At 43.5% G+C, this 15,030-nt stretch overlaps 1 protein-coding gene across 1 annotated transcript; it reads right to left on the reverse strand.

Annotated features, from left to right (window-relative positions):
• Positions 1 to 907: 907 nt before the first annotated feature.
• rrp1 (ribosomal RNA processing 1) lies at positions 908 to 13,979 on the reverse strand. The gene is made up of 16 exons (XM_083996672.1): positions 13,774 to 13,979; positions 13,031 to 13,113; positions 11,905 to 11,962; positions 11,469 to 11,554; positions 11,214 to 11,275; positions 10,995 to 11,124; positions 9,890 to 9,954; positions 9,196 to 9,398; positions 8,076 to 8,188; positions 6,430 to 6,527; positions 6,155 to 6,174; positions 5,545 to 5,685; positions 2,948 to 3,933; positions 2,682 to 2,855; positions 1,607 to 1,673; positions 908 to 1,279 (listed from the first exon to the last, which is right to left on the reverse strand). The coding sequence occupies exons 1-16, from the start codon at positions 13,898 to 13,900 to the stop codon at positions 1,071 to 1,073; spliced, it is 2,622 nt and encodes an 873-aa protein (XP_083852798.1). The 5' UTR covers positions 13,901 to 13,979; the 3' UTR covers positions 908 to 1,070.
• Positions 13,980 to 15,030: the final 1,051 nt, after the last annotated feature.

Consider the following 15,030-nt stretch of genomic DNA (forward strand, 5'->3'; position numbering starts at 1 on the left):
TTACCAGAAAAAGTAACTATTGCGTTACGTTTTTTTTAAAATAAAATGCTCAAATATGTCAAATTTACTTGGATTCGCTCCCCTAACCCTAACCTCCCGTTTATCTGCCCACTCACTCAATATTCATCCGCACAGCTCCAGATAAACGCCTTTTTTCCGACTTTAGCTGGACTGAAAAAAGGTTTAACGAGCTTATTTTGTGACGGCATTTCTTGAGTCACCCTAACCCCTAATGGCGCAATAATGGGGGAAACTGACTGTAACTTTTTTTTTTTGATTATTCATTGGTTACTGAAAAAAGTAGCGCCGCTATTCCCATCACAGATGATAAAAAGTATCCAGTTTCCACAGTAAAGAATGTTGGAGAGAGGGGCTGGCCAATCATTTCATGGATTTAAATTTAATAAAATTATTTTAAAATTCTGTTTTTATTTTAGGTTAAACCTAGGAGTGCAAAATGTGTTTTTCTGACAGGTGCCTACCAGTTCTGGGCTTGTCAGTCACTTTTTGTCTCAGCTCTGTTTGTACCACTGTTGTCCTTCAACTGAAGTCAGCATGCTGACCAGCTGTGGCCCAGTCAGCCCACCCTTCTGGTTTTACAATGCTCAGATGTCTGAAGTTTATTCAGGACTAATAAATCAACTGTTAATCTGATTGACAAGAGCTGTGACACTGTTTACGCAGAGAAGGTGGTAAACTTTTCACTGTTTGTCTGGCTATAGCAAAACTTACAAACATCTTCCATGCTCACAAAAATGCACTGAATTCAACTCAGGTCACAAAGATGAAGTACACCCCTCTTATTAAAACATATTTATACAGTTTCTTCATTTTCAAATAGTGAAGTAATGTTTCAAAATTAATTTCACAGAAAGTTAATATTTGATCAAATTAGAAAAGCTGGAATGAGTAACTTTATTCAAACATCAAGTCACTCAAAGAGGCAAAGTACAACAATGATATCAGATAAACATGATATTTCCTCTCTCCAAAAACAGGATGCGTGTGAAGCAGTCTATGGTTAAAAAGTCCACAGGGAGTCTGTATCTACAGTCTGTATCATGGGGAGATTAGAAGAAATCTGCAGCGGAAGGTCTTCGTTTGGGTGTACTCTTTTGAGTATTTAAACCTGTCTTCTTGTTGGCCTTCTTGATTCTGGCGGAAAGTGGAGTGGCTGGAGACTTCAAGACCCCACACTTTGGTTTCTGCTTTGGGTCAAAGGCCACCCGAGACGATCCGTCTGGACTCACCAGCAGGCTGCGGTCCGTCTTCTTGAACTCTGCACAATGCCGTGGAAAAATAAAGAAGTTTCATGGGAGTTAACCCAACGTGTACTTTTTACACCTGGTAGTAAAATGTTTCATTCCTTCCTGACTGGGAGTGAGGAGGTCACCCAGTCATCAGGTATTCACAGCAGCACAGTAACATACCCAACTCCAGTTTTAAGAGACTAGATTGGAATTAGACACCAAACACACTGTGCCCACGCTCAACCCAAGGATAAACACACAGCAACAACATGGGCGGGCCCTACTCAGTCCTCACTCTGCTTTCAGCCTGACATGAGGAAAGTGGAAATTCATATGGCATCACATAAATATCTTACCAGCTGTTTTGTTGTTCTTGAGACCAAAGGTCACCTTCTTAGATTCTGATGTGGGTGTTTGACTCTTCTGTGGAATAAAAACCAAAAAGTACAACACAGAGTTACATACAGTACAATGTTATATTATAAACCATAGCAACAGGATGATGGCAGCACCACGAGGAGCCACTCTTCATCCTGGAGGAAGCAACACTTCACAGTTGTGTAGCATATAGTTGAGCAGGTGCCCCATGTATACAGGCTACAGTCTGTCGGGCCACCTGTGTGTCACTATATTCTGATAGTCGGACATTAAATGGGTAATTTAGGACAAAATCCAACTCCTCTGGCTCCACCTACAGCCTGGAATCGTATTTGCCGAAATCCACTGCGACCGATGATTCTCCACCAGTCAGGTAGAGGGAGCAGGAGGAGCAGCCAATCACAGCTCCTAAACTCAGTAAACTGACGAAAGTGAAAGTAAAGTCTGTGACTTGGTCGGCCATTTCAAAACGATACACCATCGGCTCCCTCTTTTCACCTCTGTCAACCCCCCCCCTCCCTCCACACACAACAGTGTGTTTGATGGTGAGAGAGACGTGAGATCGTTTTGGAGTCTCTGGTTGTCTTTTGTGGGTGCGTTTATGGCTACTTCGTGTGCATACGCCTGCACGTATGTCCCTGTGTGTGTGTGTGTGTGTGTGGGGCACTTGGCAGAGGTTCATAAAGAGACCTGACGGAGTATCGTCTTAAAATTTCCGACCAAGTTGTGGAGTTTACTTTCACTTTCATCAACTTACCAACTGGAGCTGAGACAAACTGTTTGTAAAAACGGGCTGTACCTTGCCTCTCTGGCACTGGTCATTAATATAAACAGAGAAAGTCTTAGACAGCTCAGGCGATCACTGACAGCCTACAGTGCCGTCACAGACTTTGTATTTCTCCACAGCCTGATCAATTGTATACATTCAGGGCTGTTGGGTCAGGCTTTTTCATACAAGACAGATCTGCTTTCTTTGCCAAGCCTTTGAAACCTGAAGAAGTTTTGTAATGATGTGTAGATGAGCCTTTCAGGCTGCTGTCAGACTGCCCATACCTTTCCTTTCTTTCTGGACAGGGGGGGGGTGCAGCAGCCTCCTTTGGTCTTGCAGAAGAGAGGTGTTGGGGCCACAGCGTGGCTCTGGAAGGTCACGAAGGCAGACTGTGAAGCAGCCTTCACCTTCTTTTTAGACTTTTTGGAACTCAGGGGTGTGGCTGGCTCCTCAGCATCCTAAGGGGGGAGGGGGGGGTCATGTGATCAGACAGTCTGACTCTAAAGTCACTTCATCTCATCTCAGCCATTTCAACTCATCTCATACTCACGTTTCCCAGTTTAGTCTTCTTGGGAGACGTCTCTTCTCCCGCCAGTCCGTTGACGGAGGCCTCCTGCTCGTCAGCCTCAAACTCAAACACCACAGGGATCTTCCTCCTCTTCTTGGTCGCTTTCTTGGAGGAGGAAACCGCCTCAGTTTCGTCGGGGGTTTCCACGGCTGCTGGCTCCTCATCTGCTGTCGACTCGGCTTGTTTCTGACTCTTTTTCCTTTTGTTCTTCGCCGGCGTTGTGGCGCTTTCATCTTCGGCAGGTGAAGATTCAAGTCTCTGTTTTTTCTTGGTCTTTTTGGGCGGCCGTGCAGTGGCGTGCTGGGATGCTTCAGGCTCTACCTCGGGCTGGACATCGGCCTTCACCATCTTTTTCTTACCTTTCTTCTTGGCAGGAGTTACGGTGTCGGTGTCTGGAGCTGTGACTGTCATTTCTGATGCCTGGTTATTAAGGGATGTGCTCTCTGGCTCCGTCTTCTCTGTCTTCTCCTCATCTCCATCTGCCTGTGACGTGGCTTTTGGACTCTTCTTCTTTTTCTTCTTCTTCCCAGACACTGGAGCGTCTGCTTTGGGGGACTCGGGCGTCTCCGGGAGGCTTTCAGATTGGTCCTTGCTGTCCGTGGTGCCGTCTTCCTCTGTGACTGTGACCGAGGGCTGCTTCTTGACCTCAGACAGCAGCAGAGTCTCAGCCGGACCGTCTGCAGTAGCTGCTGCCGTCACTGTGACGGATGAGACGGAGCTTTGTCCCTCTGCTGCTGCTGGTGAACTCCCCTCTGTCTCTTTAACTGGATTTGGGCTTTGAGCCTCATTCTGCGCTTGTTCCACCTTCTCTGCATTTTCCTCACCAGCTGCACTCGCACTCTTCACCATCTTCTTTTTCTTCTTCTTTCTCTTCTTCTTTTTCTTTTCATCGTTAGAGTTCAGGTCCGCTTGTTCATCTATTCCCGAGTCCTTGTGCTTGTCCAGTGCAGCTGCCTCCTTTTTCTTCCCTGAAGTTACAGAAACACAGAGAAGTTAAAGCAGAAGTAAGTGGAATATTTGTGTTAATTTAAGTCTTAAATAGTTCTATTTTCTAGTTCTAAACTCTGGGCTCTGTGTCTAAAGGACTTTCACAGTTCTCTATATGGGATCCTGCTCAAAATCAAAGGTTAGACTTGTTGGCAGGCACTGTCACAATATCATCTCTTTTTTTTTATAGGGTCCAAGCATTGAATGCTGTTGGGAAGCCTGGGAATAGTGTTTTTGTTCTGTTTGCCATTTTTCTCCAATAGATTTTGCCTCACAAAAATGGCAGATTGGAAATTTTTCCCACAACTCAGGCACAAATAATAAAAAATAAAACTGTAAGAAATGTTCCATGTATTAAGTTTGGTACTGACTGATTATGTGGCTGATCATAAAAACATTAATGATAATCATTCCACCTGCCAAATTTATATATTAAAAAATCACAATAAATCAGGCATACGTCCTACATCAAGGTCAGGGCTTCAAACCCTCCGTAGGCCCAAGTCCTGCTTAGGGATGGGCATTTCGAATAATTTTCTAACCGAGTATCCTAACCTTGTCGTACCCGGGTAACCGAATACTGTAATAAAAAATAAAATTACGTCATGTCTGACGGACAGAGCGCAGCCGGTGCATAAATGCGCTCTGTCCGTCAGACAGTCCACATTACTGACACACAGCGTTGTCAGACTAAATATCAGGTGGATAATAAGAGTAGAGACTGGAGTTTAAGATGCACATATGGGGCATATGTGCATCTTTATGCCGGGGAATAAATGCGCTGCATGCTCTCTGAGCGCTGAGCGCAGCGCATTTATGCCGCGGCTGCCTCGGAGGAGAAAACTTTTTTTTCTTTTTTTAAAATCATTAGCGGTGCTTATTTATTAGTCCACGCTACATTTTGGTGCCTTCGGTCCTCTCTGCCTCGCATCGTTTCAGGAAATAACTGGGAAGGTTTCAGAATATTTGTAAACTGAAAGTATATTTTCTAACAGACTTGATGACACCTGTCGTCTCCCTCCCGACGGCTTACGCCGAGGGAACCACCACAGATTATTGTAAAAGGTTTGAAAGTCTGAGGCTCGATCCAAAAATGCTTTTACACAGCAGAAAATCACGTTGCTTGATCCGAAACTATTTAACACTACAAAAAGCCGAACCATGGCATGATGATGTAGTTTGATCCGACACTAGACTGCGCTCTAACGTGCCGTTTTTTTAATCCTAGGTTAACCGGATAATAAATTCATAACCGAGTAGCAGATTGCCTATTCGGGTACCCGGGTACTCGGGTAACCGTGCACATCCCTAGTCCTACTTCAGTAAAACTTCACTCTATTCACACTTGTGAGCTAACTGAATATGCTGGAGCTCAGAGCCTGAAACTTGTGACAAGTATGGATAAGACAGAAATAACAACTGAAGTGTATTTGTTTAATGCACGTGAAAACAGTCGATTTGATCAGCTACAGGTGATGCAAAAAGGAAGTGGAGGAATCACAGTGATCCAAAGACAACGTTAATGTTAACCAGCTGGTGGTTCATGTCCTCCTCTTTCACCCGCCACAACACATCTGATCAGCTGCTGTTACCTTTACTCTTCTTCTGTGCTGGGCTCCCCTCCTCATCCTCAGCGGGATCGCTTCCTCTCTTCATCCTCGTCCTGCTGCCGAACATGTCGTCGTCCTCGTCCGTGGACACCTCCTCCGGATATTCATCCTGAGGGAAGACGCCTGGCAGGAGGACAATGTCAGAGTGAGACTCATGTTACTGTCTTCTCTCAGTCTTCACACAGTACACCGAGACTCCACTACTACTGAAGCCTGTAGGATCTTTATGGGCCGTGTCTCTTTTTGTCCCAGAAGGATTCCAAAGAGTGGAAAATGAAAAAAATAAAAACCTCTACACTTTGAACTGCCTAGTCCAGCTCTTTAAAAACAGATCTATGATGTAACCAGCTCCTTATTTGGACCAGGTCACACCATGGACATATGGTCATGTTGCAATCATTTATTTAACGTGTGACAATAACTTATTAAAGCAGACAACTGTCAACAAACTGCTGCCATCTAGGAACCTAATGGAGGACTGTGATCAGAGAAGATCCTCATAGATCTCCAGGGATCCACAGTGACTGCTGCTGTGTGAGTGTGTGAGGAGAAGGAGTCAAGTCATGACGCGAGGTGTTAGAGCAGCTCCTACCTTCACTGAGGTCACGCAGCCTGAGGGTCACAGCAGGTGAGAGGGGGATACGGGACACAGGGACAAGACAAGACATTAGTCTGGATTCAAACACATGTCTTTCAATGCTGCAGTTTGAACAGATTAAGTCCACTCATGTATTTTGTGTCTGATTGTAGTTTGTCTTTAAACCCCCGTCCACATCAGTGAACGCAGCATCGAGCAGAGGAACCACAAGGCAAAAATCATCATCATCATGTGTGTGTGTGTGTGTGTGTAGTTAGTTTACTACTCACACTTTGACCATCTTGTAGAGTCTCTGTCTGTTGTGGCTCGGTGTGCTGCTGCGCCCAGACAGCACCAACAGCTTGTTTGCCAGGGCTCCATAGTCAAACTACAACACACAGACCACCATCAGCACCAGCATCATCACCATCAGCATCATCATCATCATCAGCATCCACCTCCACTCCAGTAACTGATGAATGACTTGTTCAACTATTTCCAGATCAGAGAAACTGCTCATACAGAGCCTGTCAATCACACTCCTACTACTACTACTACACACAGTACTTAATAAGGTTATGTAACTGTTGTTGGGTTATTTTGCATTACATAAGAGAAAAAAACGTGTTATTGATGTTATTCTTTGTTTCCACCTTCAAAGTGATGTAACTAGGGCTGCAACTAACAATTATTTTCATTAGTGATTCATCTGTCGATTATGTAAATGATTATCGATTAGTTGTTGGTCAATAAAATATAAAAAAATGTTGAAAAACATCAATCAGTGTTTCTCAAACCACCAGACATCGTCCTCAAATGTCTTGTTTTGTCCACAAACCAAAGAGAGACTCGGTTTATTGTCATAAAGGAACAAAGAAACCAGAAATATTCACATTTAATAGAATAGGATAGTAGCATTTGTTTTAAGTGGGGTTGCATGATCTACAAATAGCCCCTAAGTACAGTTTTTATTTGGACCTAACCAACTCACGTATCCCTCCGCCCAGGGTTAGCGTCCACTGATCAGCAGTTGGTTAGGTCCAAATAAAAACTGCGTTTTTCCTGCACTTTGAGTGGCTGGAAAAAATTATATTATAGTGAACAATGGAAGTGTGTATTTTTTTTCAGGTAAAACCTCTTTTAGGCCACGAAAATAGGCCGTTTCTTTGGGTCCATTCACAACAATGTAATCTCTGGGCAAGGTTATGGGCTGGCGTTGCTAACGGGAGGAGTGCAGAGTCTTCTACTGCAATTAAAGTACTTAGGGGCTATTTGTAGATCATACAACCCCACTTTAAAAAAATGCTACTATCCCTTTAAGAAGCTGGAATCAGATAATTTGGACTTTTCTTCTTAAAAAAATACTCTACTACTACTACTACTACTACTACTACTACTACTACTACCCGATTATTTGATTATCAAAATAGTTGACAATTAATTTAATAATCGATTATTGTTTGATTCATTGTTGTGGCTCTAGATGTAACGGAACCATCAAAGGGTGTAGGCGGGGCTTTGGTGACACCTGTGTACCAGCCACAATCTGAATACACAGACAATGCTCTAGTGTGCAGGTATGGACACACCTTATAAGTATAAATGAAAATATGTGTCCATGTCTGTGTGTGTCTTCCTGCCTAAATGACTCCAACAGTCTGGCAGAACTGGTGTTCAACAGTTACCAGCTCCAGCTGTGCATCACTCCACACAGATGTTTATATCACACTGAAGCTCATGGACGAGTACAGCTAAATACTTTTCATTCATCCATCCAATGATACTGTACATTGGAGGGCAAGTGTGGGTTCAGTGTCTTGCCCGAGGACACTTGGACATGTGGACCGGAGGAGCCGGGAATCGAACCGCCGACAACCCGCTCTACCTCCTGAGCCACAGGACACTCTACCGCCGTGAAGAGCAGAAGATGTTTCACCTGTAGCACCGGTCCGACGTCAGCTTCACCCTGAGACTCAGTGTCCGACTCCTCCAGGTGAAGAAATTCATCCTCATCATCCTCCTCATCTTCATCATCATCTGATTTACTACCTGAAAGGCAAAGTAGCACTTGTCATTAAAATGCAAGGCAAGGCAATTGTATTTGTATAGCCGGTTTTTACAAACAGTTTGTCTCAAAGGGCTTTAACATGGCATCACAACAACATCCTCTGTCCTTAGACCCTCACATCCACTGAGGAGAAACTCCTAGCACTAAAAAAAAAAAACACACACACACACACACACTTTGTATACTGTAGTTGTGAAGACACTTCTTGCCTTCATCAACTCTTTAAGTGAATGAAGCTGAGTCGTGGCCGTCAAACTGATCTTTAAAGCTACGAGGACAAAACACCAAAGCAGAATTTGTCTACACCACTGATTCCCAACCTGTGGGCTAATCGCAAGTAGGCTGTCTAATCATTTTCAAAATAATACGATTTTTGTGAAAAAAATTAAAATATATATACATGTAATTAGGTAAATAAAAAATAAATAAATAAAGACTTTGTGTGTCAGCTCCTAGAACTTGCAGAGTGTTGATGGTGGGGCTCTACTGAAACCTCTCAGTGACTGTGGAGCTTCCTACATGTTTCCCTGCTCTCAGATCAGTCCTCAATGTTCCATCTGTATCATACAAATTAAAAAGTAGGGCTGGGACGATATGTTTTTCTCCCGATTCGATTCTTCTACAATTCTACGATATTGTCGATTCTCTCGATTTTTAGTCTGCATTTTTAACATTTATCTGCACACAAATACTGTAGGAGCCTATAAATTAACATACTCCATTATAAAGTGAACTTAAACCCTTTTCAAAACCTGTACTCTGCGTGTAAAAAAGGCTAAAAAAAAAGTTTTTTTCAAAAAAAAAATCGATTTAAAAATCGTCAAAAAAGATATTGCGATATATATGCCACCCCTATTAAAAAGCCTCTTTTTTGTTTGCACGGTCGCAGGTGGGCCGCAGACATTTTGGAGATTTTCAACTGGAACAGGTTGGGAACCACTGCTCTACACAACCACACACACACAAACACACACCTAGTTAGACGTACCATTGATCTGCTTCCCTGTGGATTTCTTGCTGAGTGGCTTGCTGCTTTTGGCTTCTATCTGGTCCTCGTGGTCCTCTTCAGAAGACCCTGAATCCAAACCCTCAGCTGCTCCCACCTCCTTCATCAAGTCTTCAATGGCAAAGGGAGCCTGGTCAATAATGGTGCTGAAGATGCTGCTGCAGATGGCTCTGAAAAGAGTTCGACTGGACACACACACACACACACACACACACACACACACACACACAGATCAGCAACTACTGTGGCCAATCAGAATGTGAAAGCTCAACAAAATGTCTGAAGGAACGCTTATGGGACTCACAAGTTGTTTCCTAGAGATGCTCTTTGGATATGAGAATTACATCATAGTACAAAAGGCCATGACTTGACCATATAAACCTTTAAAAACTCCTACATGTTTGGGCATACAAGCCTTCATCAGGGAGTCAGGCTTGTATGCCCAAACGCACAAAGACTTGTAGGACTTTTTAAAGGTTTAACATGACCATGCCATAGGAACAATGGCTTTTTAACTTTCAAACGAGAGTGCCTTGGAGATTCTTTTTTTTAACTTTACTATCAGAATGTTAAAGATGTCAAGTTTCAAGGTAAATATGTTATGAAACATCTTGTGTCTTGCTGCGGCGTTGTGTGAGTGTGAACATTGGTGTCAGAGGAAGTGGTGTGGACTCACTCTTTGGTTCTGGCAGCTGTTTTGCAGAACGGCTCGATGAGCGTCAGGTTCTGATCAGCTGTGAGCTGTGAAGAGAACAACAACCACCACATCAGCTGAGTGGAGAAACACTTATTTACAACTGTTGGCAAACTATCATTTTAAAGTTCATCAGGCCAAAAACCCTTTGTGTCTAGAGTTCCAGCCACACAGTCAACCTTTAAAGGGATAGTTCACCCAAAATTCAAATTTCACTCATTATCTACTCACCCTCATGTCGACTGAGAGCTGTGAGAATTTTCAGAGTCCTCCGTTCCTTCTCTGAGTTACGGGGGGGTATTGCGCAGCAGTATTTGTCCATATAATGGTTGTCAATGGATACCAAATTTCTTCGTCCAAAAAGACACACCAAAAAACACCCTAATACCTCCATACTGCTCGTCTGTAATGTCCCTATTGTATTGAAGCCCCGACATGAGAAATTGTTCTGCCGGTCAGTGCAAATCACGCGAGACACAGGAAGAGCAGTGAACCGAGACACTGGGAGCTTCCGCTACAAACAAGCTTAAAATATAGACTTATTTAATTTTTTTCGGAACAATTTCTCATGTCGGGGCTTCAATACAAAAGGAACATTACAGATGAGCAGTATGGAGGTATTTGGATGTTTTTTGGTGTGTCTTTTTGGACGAAGAAAGTTGGTATCCATTCACAACCATTATATGGACAAATACTGCTGCGCGGACCCCCCCGTAACTCAGAGAAGGCACGGAGGACTCTGAAAATTCTCACAGCTCTTAGTCGACATGAGGGTGAGTAGATAATGAGTGAAATTTGAATTTTGGGTGAACTATCCCTTTAATGAAGGCTCCAAAATTCTGTTTTGGAATATGCAGGATTGTTCCTATTTAAAAACTATCAATTCCTTTAATAATCCCACTTTCTTTCAGATGACAAAATCAAAGCTTCTAAAGACTGAGAATCTGCAGAAACCTGCCCACCACAGATAAAGGCTCTTCCTTCGTGGGGGCAATTTTTAAACTCATTAAAATATGCTGCTCTCGTCACAGCAGGGCAACCTTCACATCTTTAAAAAAGTGTCTTGACTGCAGTGCCGGTGCTGTACCTCTGCTGAGCCCACAGCTGCCAGTTCAGTCATGTACAGGTCCAGGAAGTGGAACCGCAGCCCGGTGGGCGCCTCGCTGCCGGTCTGCAGGAGCTGAGCCGCCACCAGCTGCAGGAACCTCGAGACCACGCTGAGGAGACAAGACCATCCACACAGTTAGTCGCCCCGGCCTGACCCAAACACATCGGAAAGCTTCCACACAACACGGCAACACGTCACCTGCTCTCCCAGTCCGTCCTCTTCAGCAGCTCAAACGTCTGTCTGAACATGAAGCGGACCAGCTGTCAGAGGAAAAAGGTTCAAGAGGTAGAAATTGTGATTTAAGAGGAAACTGATCATCAGAAGAACACATGCGGTTATTAGATGTGTAGATTAGAACCTGCTCCCTCTATGTCTGTATCTGGTTCATTTCCAGTCAAATCCAGCAGGTTGCTGTCAGTACTGTGATACAGTGTGGCAGTGAGCAGCACTGACCTGGAAGAACTTGTCCATCCGCAGCCTGTCGATCCCCGTCCACTCCCTCTTGAGGGTGAGCAGGAAGCTCTCCAGGTATAGAAACTCTGCAGGGATCAGCAGTGGTGTCACAACTACAGAGCAGGTTTCACTGTGCTAATCATAGTCAATCATCTAGAGTTTTGTAAAGCTGAAACAATAAGACCAGTTCTAATGATGTCAACCAGCAAAACCAGCATCAGCACAATTCTTTAGCACTGACAGTATCTAAGGTTGCTAGGTCTTAAAGGAAAAAATCTATATTTTGGCAAATTGGCCTATTTCAAAACAGCTTGCACCAACAATTAAAGGTAATGAATCTACTCCTAAGATTATACGGATTATGGCAATAGGCAAATTTGCCAAAATATTGAACTATCCCTTTAATCAATCGATTTGGTGCATGTGGGAAACTCACGTCCTTCAGGGTCGTGGAAGCTGTGGATGAGGCCTGAGATCTGCTTGGACAGCTCCTCCTGCACAACACAAGACAACTCACAGGTCAATGGTCTATTCTAGTAGAATAGAATACGTACACTCATACATCACCATGTAAGACAAACTGACTACATGAAAATGGAACAACACGATCAATAACACACATTTTATGATGTGTGAAAGTTAAGTGCATATGAAGTTCCTTTGACACACAACATAGCGACACAAAACAACACTGAGCATGGTGGAAAGACAGGGAGGGTATAATCTGAGAGGGGACGTGAATTTTAAGAGAGTTCATGTCAGAACAACTCTGAAACGTATGTGCATAACAGTCTGTGGGGTGCAATTGTAGAATGGTCTGGAGAATGAGCTCAAAAATAGCACAAACATAAAACTGTTAAAAAAAAATTATATAAAAACATGTTTCTAAAAAATACATGAGAATGAGGAAAGGTTGGAATATCATCTTGACTACATAGGTGATGATGAAACTGAGAGTGAGTCTGTGACTGTGTCTTCTTGTATTCTGTTTATCTGGTCTTATTGATTATGGGATGATGGAGTAGTGATAAAGGGCTGGGAACTGAAAAGCTCGGCTTCTTCCTGCTTCTTTTCCAGCATTCTTTGTTTATTGACTTAAATATGGGACTTGTTCTTTAGGACATAATGTGTTACTTATTTTATATGACTTTTTTTCCTCTTTCTTTCTCTTTTTTAATATGTTCGAAATAAAGACTAATCAATCAATCAATGAATGTCTGTCAGTCAGTGGTGGAGGATGATAGAGTCCTGCTGAACCAGAGGGAACTCATACTTTAGATCTGCTTAAATGTTGCAGCATTTTATTAAAGAATGCAGAGTATTACTGTGGCTTTGCATAGCTGTCATTTACATTAACACATGTACCGTATTGTATCCCTCTCTGTGTATGTAACCTCTCTGCTCAGCTCTTTCATTCTATTCAGCAGAAAGTCTTGTATTCACAGATGCACCACTAGTGTGACTGCCACTGTGAATCAAGTGGAGAGGTGACATGGTGACTGAGACTGATAGGCTCTCTGTGTGTCCACTGTCCACCATGGCAGACAACAGGAGACACGTACCTGGAGCTGAGGTTTGTCCTGCATCCACAGACAGTAGAACAGACCCTTCCACAGCTTGAGCAGGTCATCGCTCGTGAAGCCACCTGTAGAGAGGAGAGGTTAGGAACATAAAAGTGATAAAATACACAGAATACAAGCTATTATACAAAGGTGAGGCATAAACAGACACAGTTAGACAATGGACAACACTTGTGTGGTGGACACATACAGTATATAACTGTATGTGTGGTGGACAAAGTGCAAAGTGCTCATAGCAGCATGATTATTCATAGTATTGATAATAATAACTAAAGTAATAATAAAGATAAAACATGAAAGTGGCAACAGTGGCAGACGTAAGACCAACGATGGTAATTCTCAGTTACAAATAATAATAAAATGACCAGCTATGGCAATGTGACAGATGTATCTGTGGATATCATGTCATGTTTGGGTCAGTAGGAGTCTGTGCTGTTGGCTCCTACAGTACAGACGGGCCTCGGCTCCTACAACTGACTTCCCTCCACACGTGTGTGCACCTTTAGTACATCAACACCACATTCAGCGTCACACGACTAAAGTTCCCTGTCATACAGTAGTGTATCTGTATCATCATCATCATAGTCGTCGTTAAGGTATACCCACAGTTCCCACTTCTAAACCAAAGTTAGTCCTAGTTTGGTGTGTGCTGCTGTGCTGTGCTGTGCGAGCTGCTGCTAGCCGGTCAGAGCTAGCTGGCTAACACACTGTCCTGCTCCTCCTACCTTCTGCTCTCTGTGACCGGACATTGATGTACTTCCTCAGCTTCTTGATAGCCTTGGTCCGGGTCGACTTGTCGTTGGAGGCGAGTTTCTGAGCGAACTGGACCTCCGGCTCCTGAACCGCCGCCATGTTCACCAGGATTCACGTGGGGACACTAACTTGTGTCCACCAGCAGCACTACGTCGCTCCCTGAGAGCACCACGTTTCTTGTCTTCTTCTGCTCCGTTCCGCCGCTGCCGCCGTCAGTGCCGATGTGTATCACTGTATCACTGCCACCTACAGGACGGCCCAGGTACCGCAGGTCAAAAAAACAAAACAGAAAACTCCAGCCATGAAATAAATCGACCTGCTGATGGCGCCAGATGAAAGGCTACGATCAGGCTACGATACAAAGATAACAATGTCACATATACAGTATGTTTATGTTTATTTGCACGATTATAAAAGCAACAATAAAATTGAAAAAAAAAAAAATGTAAACATCACATATAAAAGCAATTGCACAAATAACACACAACAAAAATAATATTAATATATCTTGAATAGCATTATAAACAAAACAATTTTAAATCATTAAAAAAAGAAAGATAAAAAAAATAGTATTATACACACATTACTCATGGCCCCACAGTACACAAGCAAACTCATCAGCAGAAAAGAAAGAAAGAAAGAATAGGGGGACAACTTTATCAGTCTATCTATTTAGTTCCCAGAGGTCTCTATCTATCTATCTATCTATCTATCTATCTATCTATCTATCTATCTATCTATCTATCTATCTATCTATCTATCTATCTATCTATCTATCTATCTATCTATTCATACTTTACGTCATTACGTCAGAGCAGCGGAGAGAGTGACAGTGACAGTAGTGTGTGTGTGTGTGTGTGAGGGAGAGAGAGAGAGAGAGAGAGAGAGAGAGAGAGAGAGAGAGAGAGCCAGTCTTCACACAATAAGGAAGTGGAGGACAGGACTGTGCTCGGTGTTTGTCCTGGACCCGGGGCCGCGGAGCAGAGAGCAGGTAAGGACAGAGGGACTGAAGACCGGGGCACAAACACAGCGCTTGTGGTGAGTTGTGTTCGGTACCGGACCGACGGACGGACTGACCAACCGACCGTGTGCTCGGGGTGTTGTAGCTCGCTGTCGGTCGTCCACATGAGGAGGGAGGGATTGTTAGCCTGCGGTTTAACATGTACACACCAGAGAGTCAGGACTTCCGACACGCTCAGCCTCCACTGCTGATAAACCTATCGATACGG

This window comes from Trachurus trachurus (genome assembly GCF_905171665.1).
Source record: "Trachurus trachurus genome assembly, chromosome: 21".
NCBI lineage: Eukaryota > Metazoa > Chordata > Actinopteri > Carangiformes > Carangidae > Trachurus > Trachurus trachurus.

Bases quoted from the DNA above. Each gene is read 5' to 3' on its own strand.
- rrp1 (XM_083996672.1), bottom strand. From the start codon at position 13,900: ATGGCGGCGGTTCAGGAGCCGGAGGTCCAGTTCGCTCAGAAACTCGCC. The intron at 6,528-8,075 runs GTGAAACATCTT...TGTGTGTTGTAG, and splicing joins ACGTCGGACCGGTGCTACAG to TTTGACTATGGAGCCCTGGC. The intron at 6,175-6,429 runs GTGAGTAGTAAA...TGTGACCCTCAG, and splicing joins CTCTACAAGATGGTCAAAGT to GCTGCGTGACCTCAGTGAAG.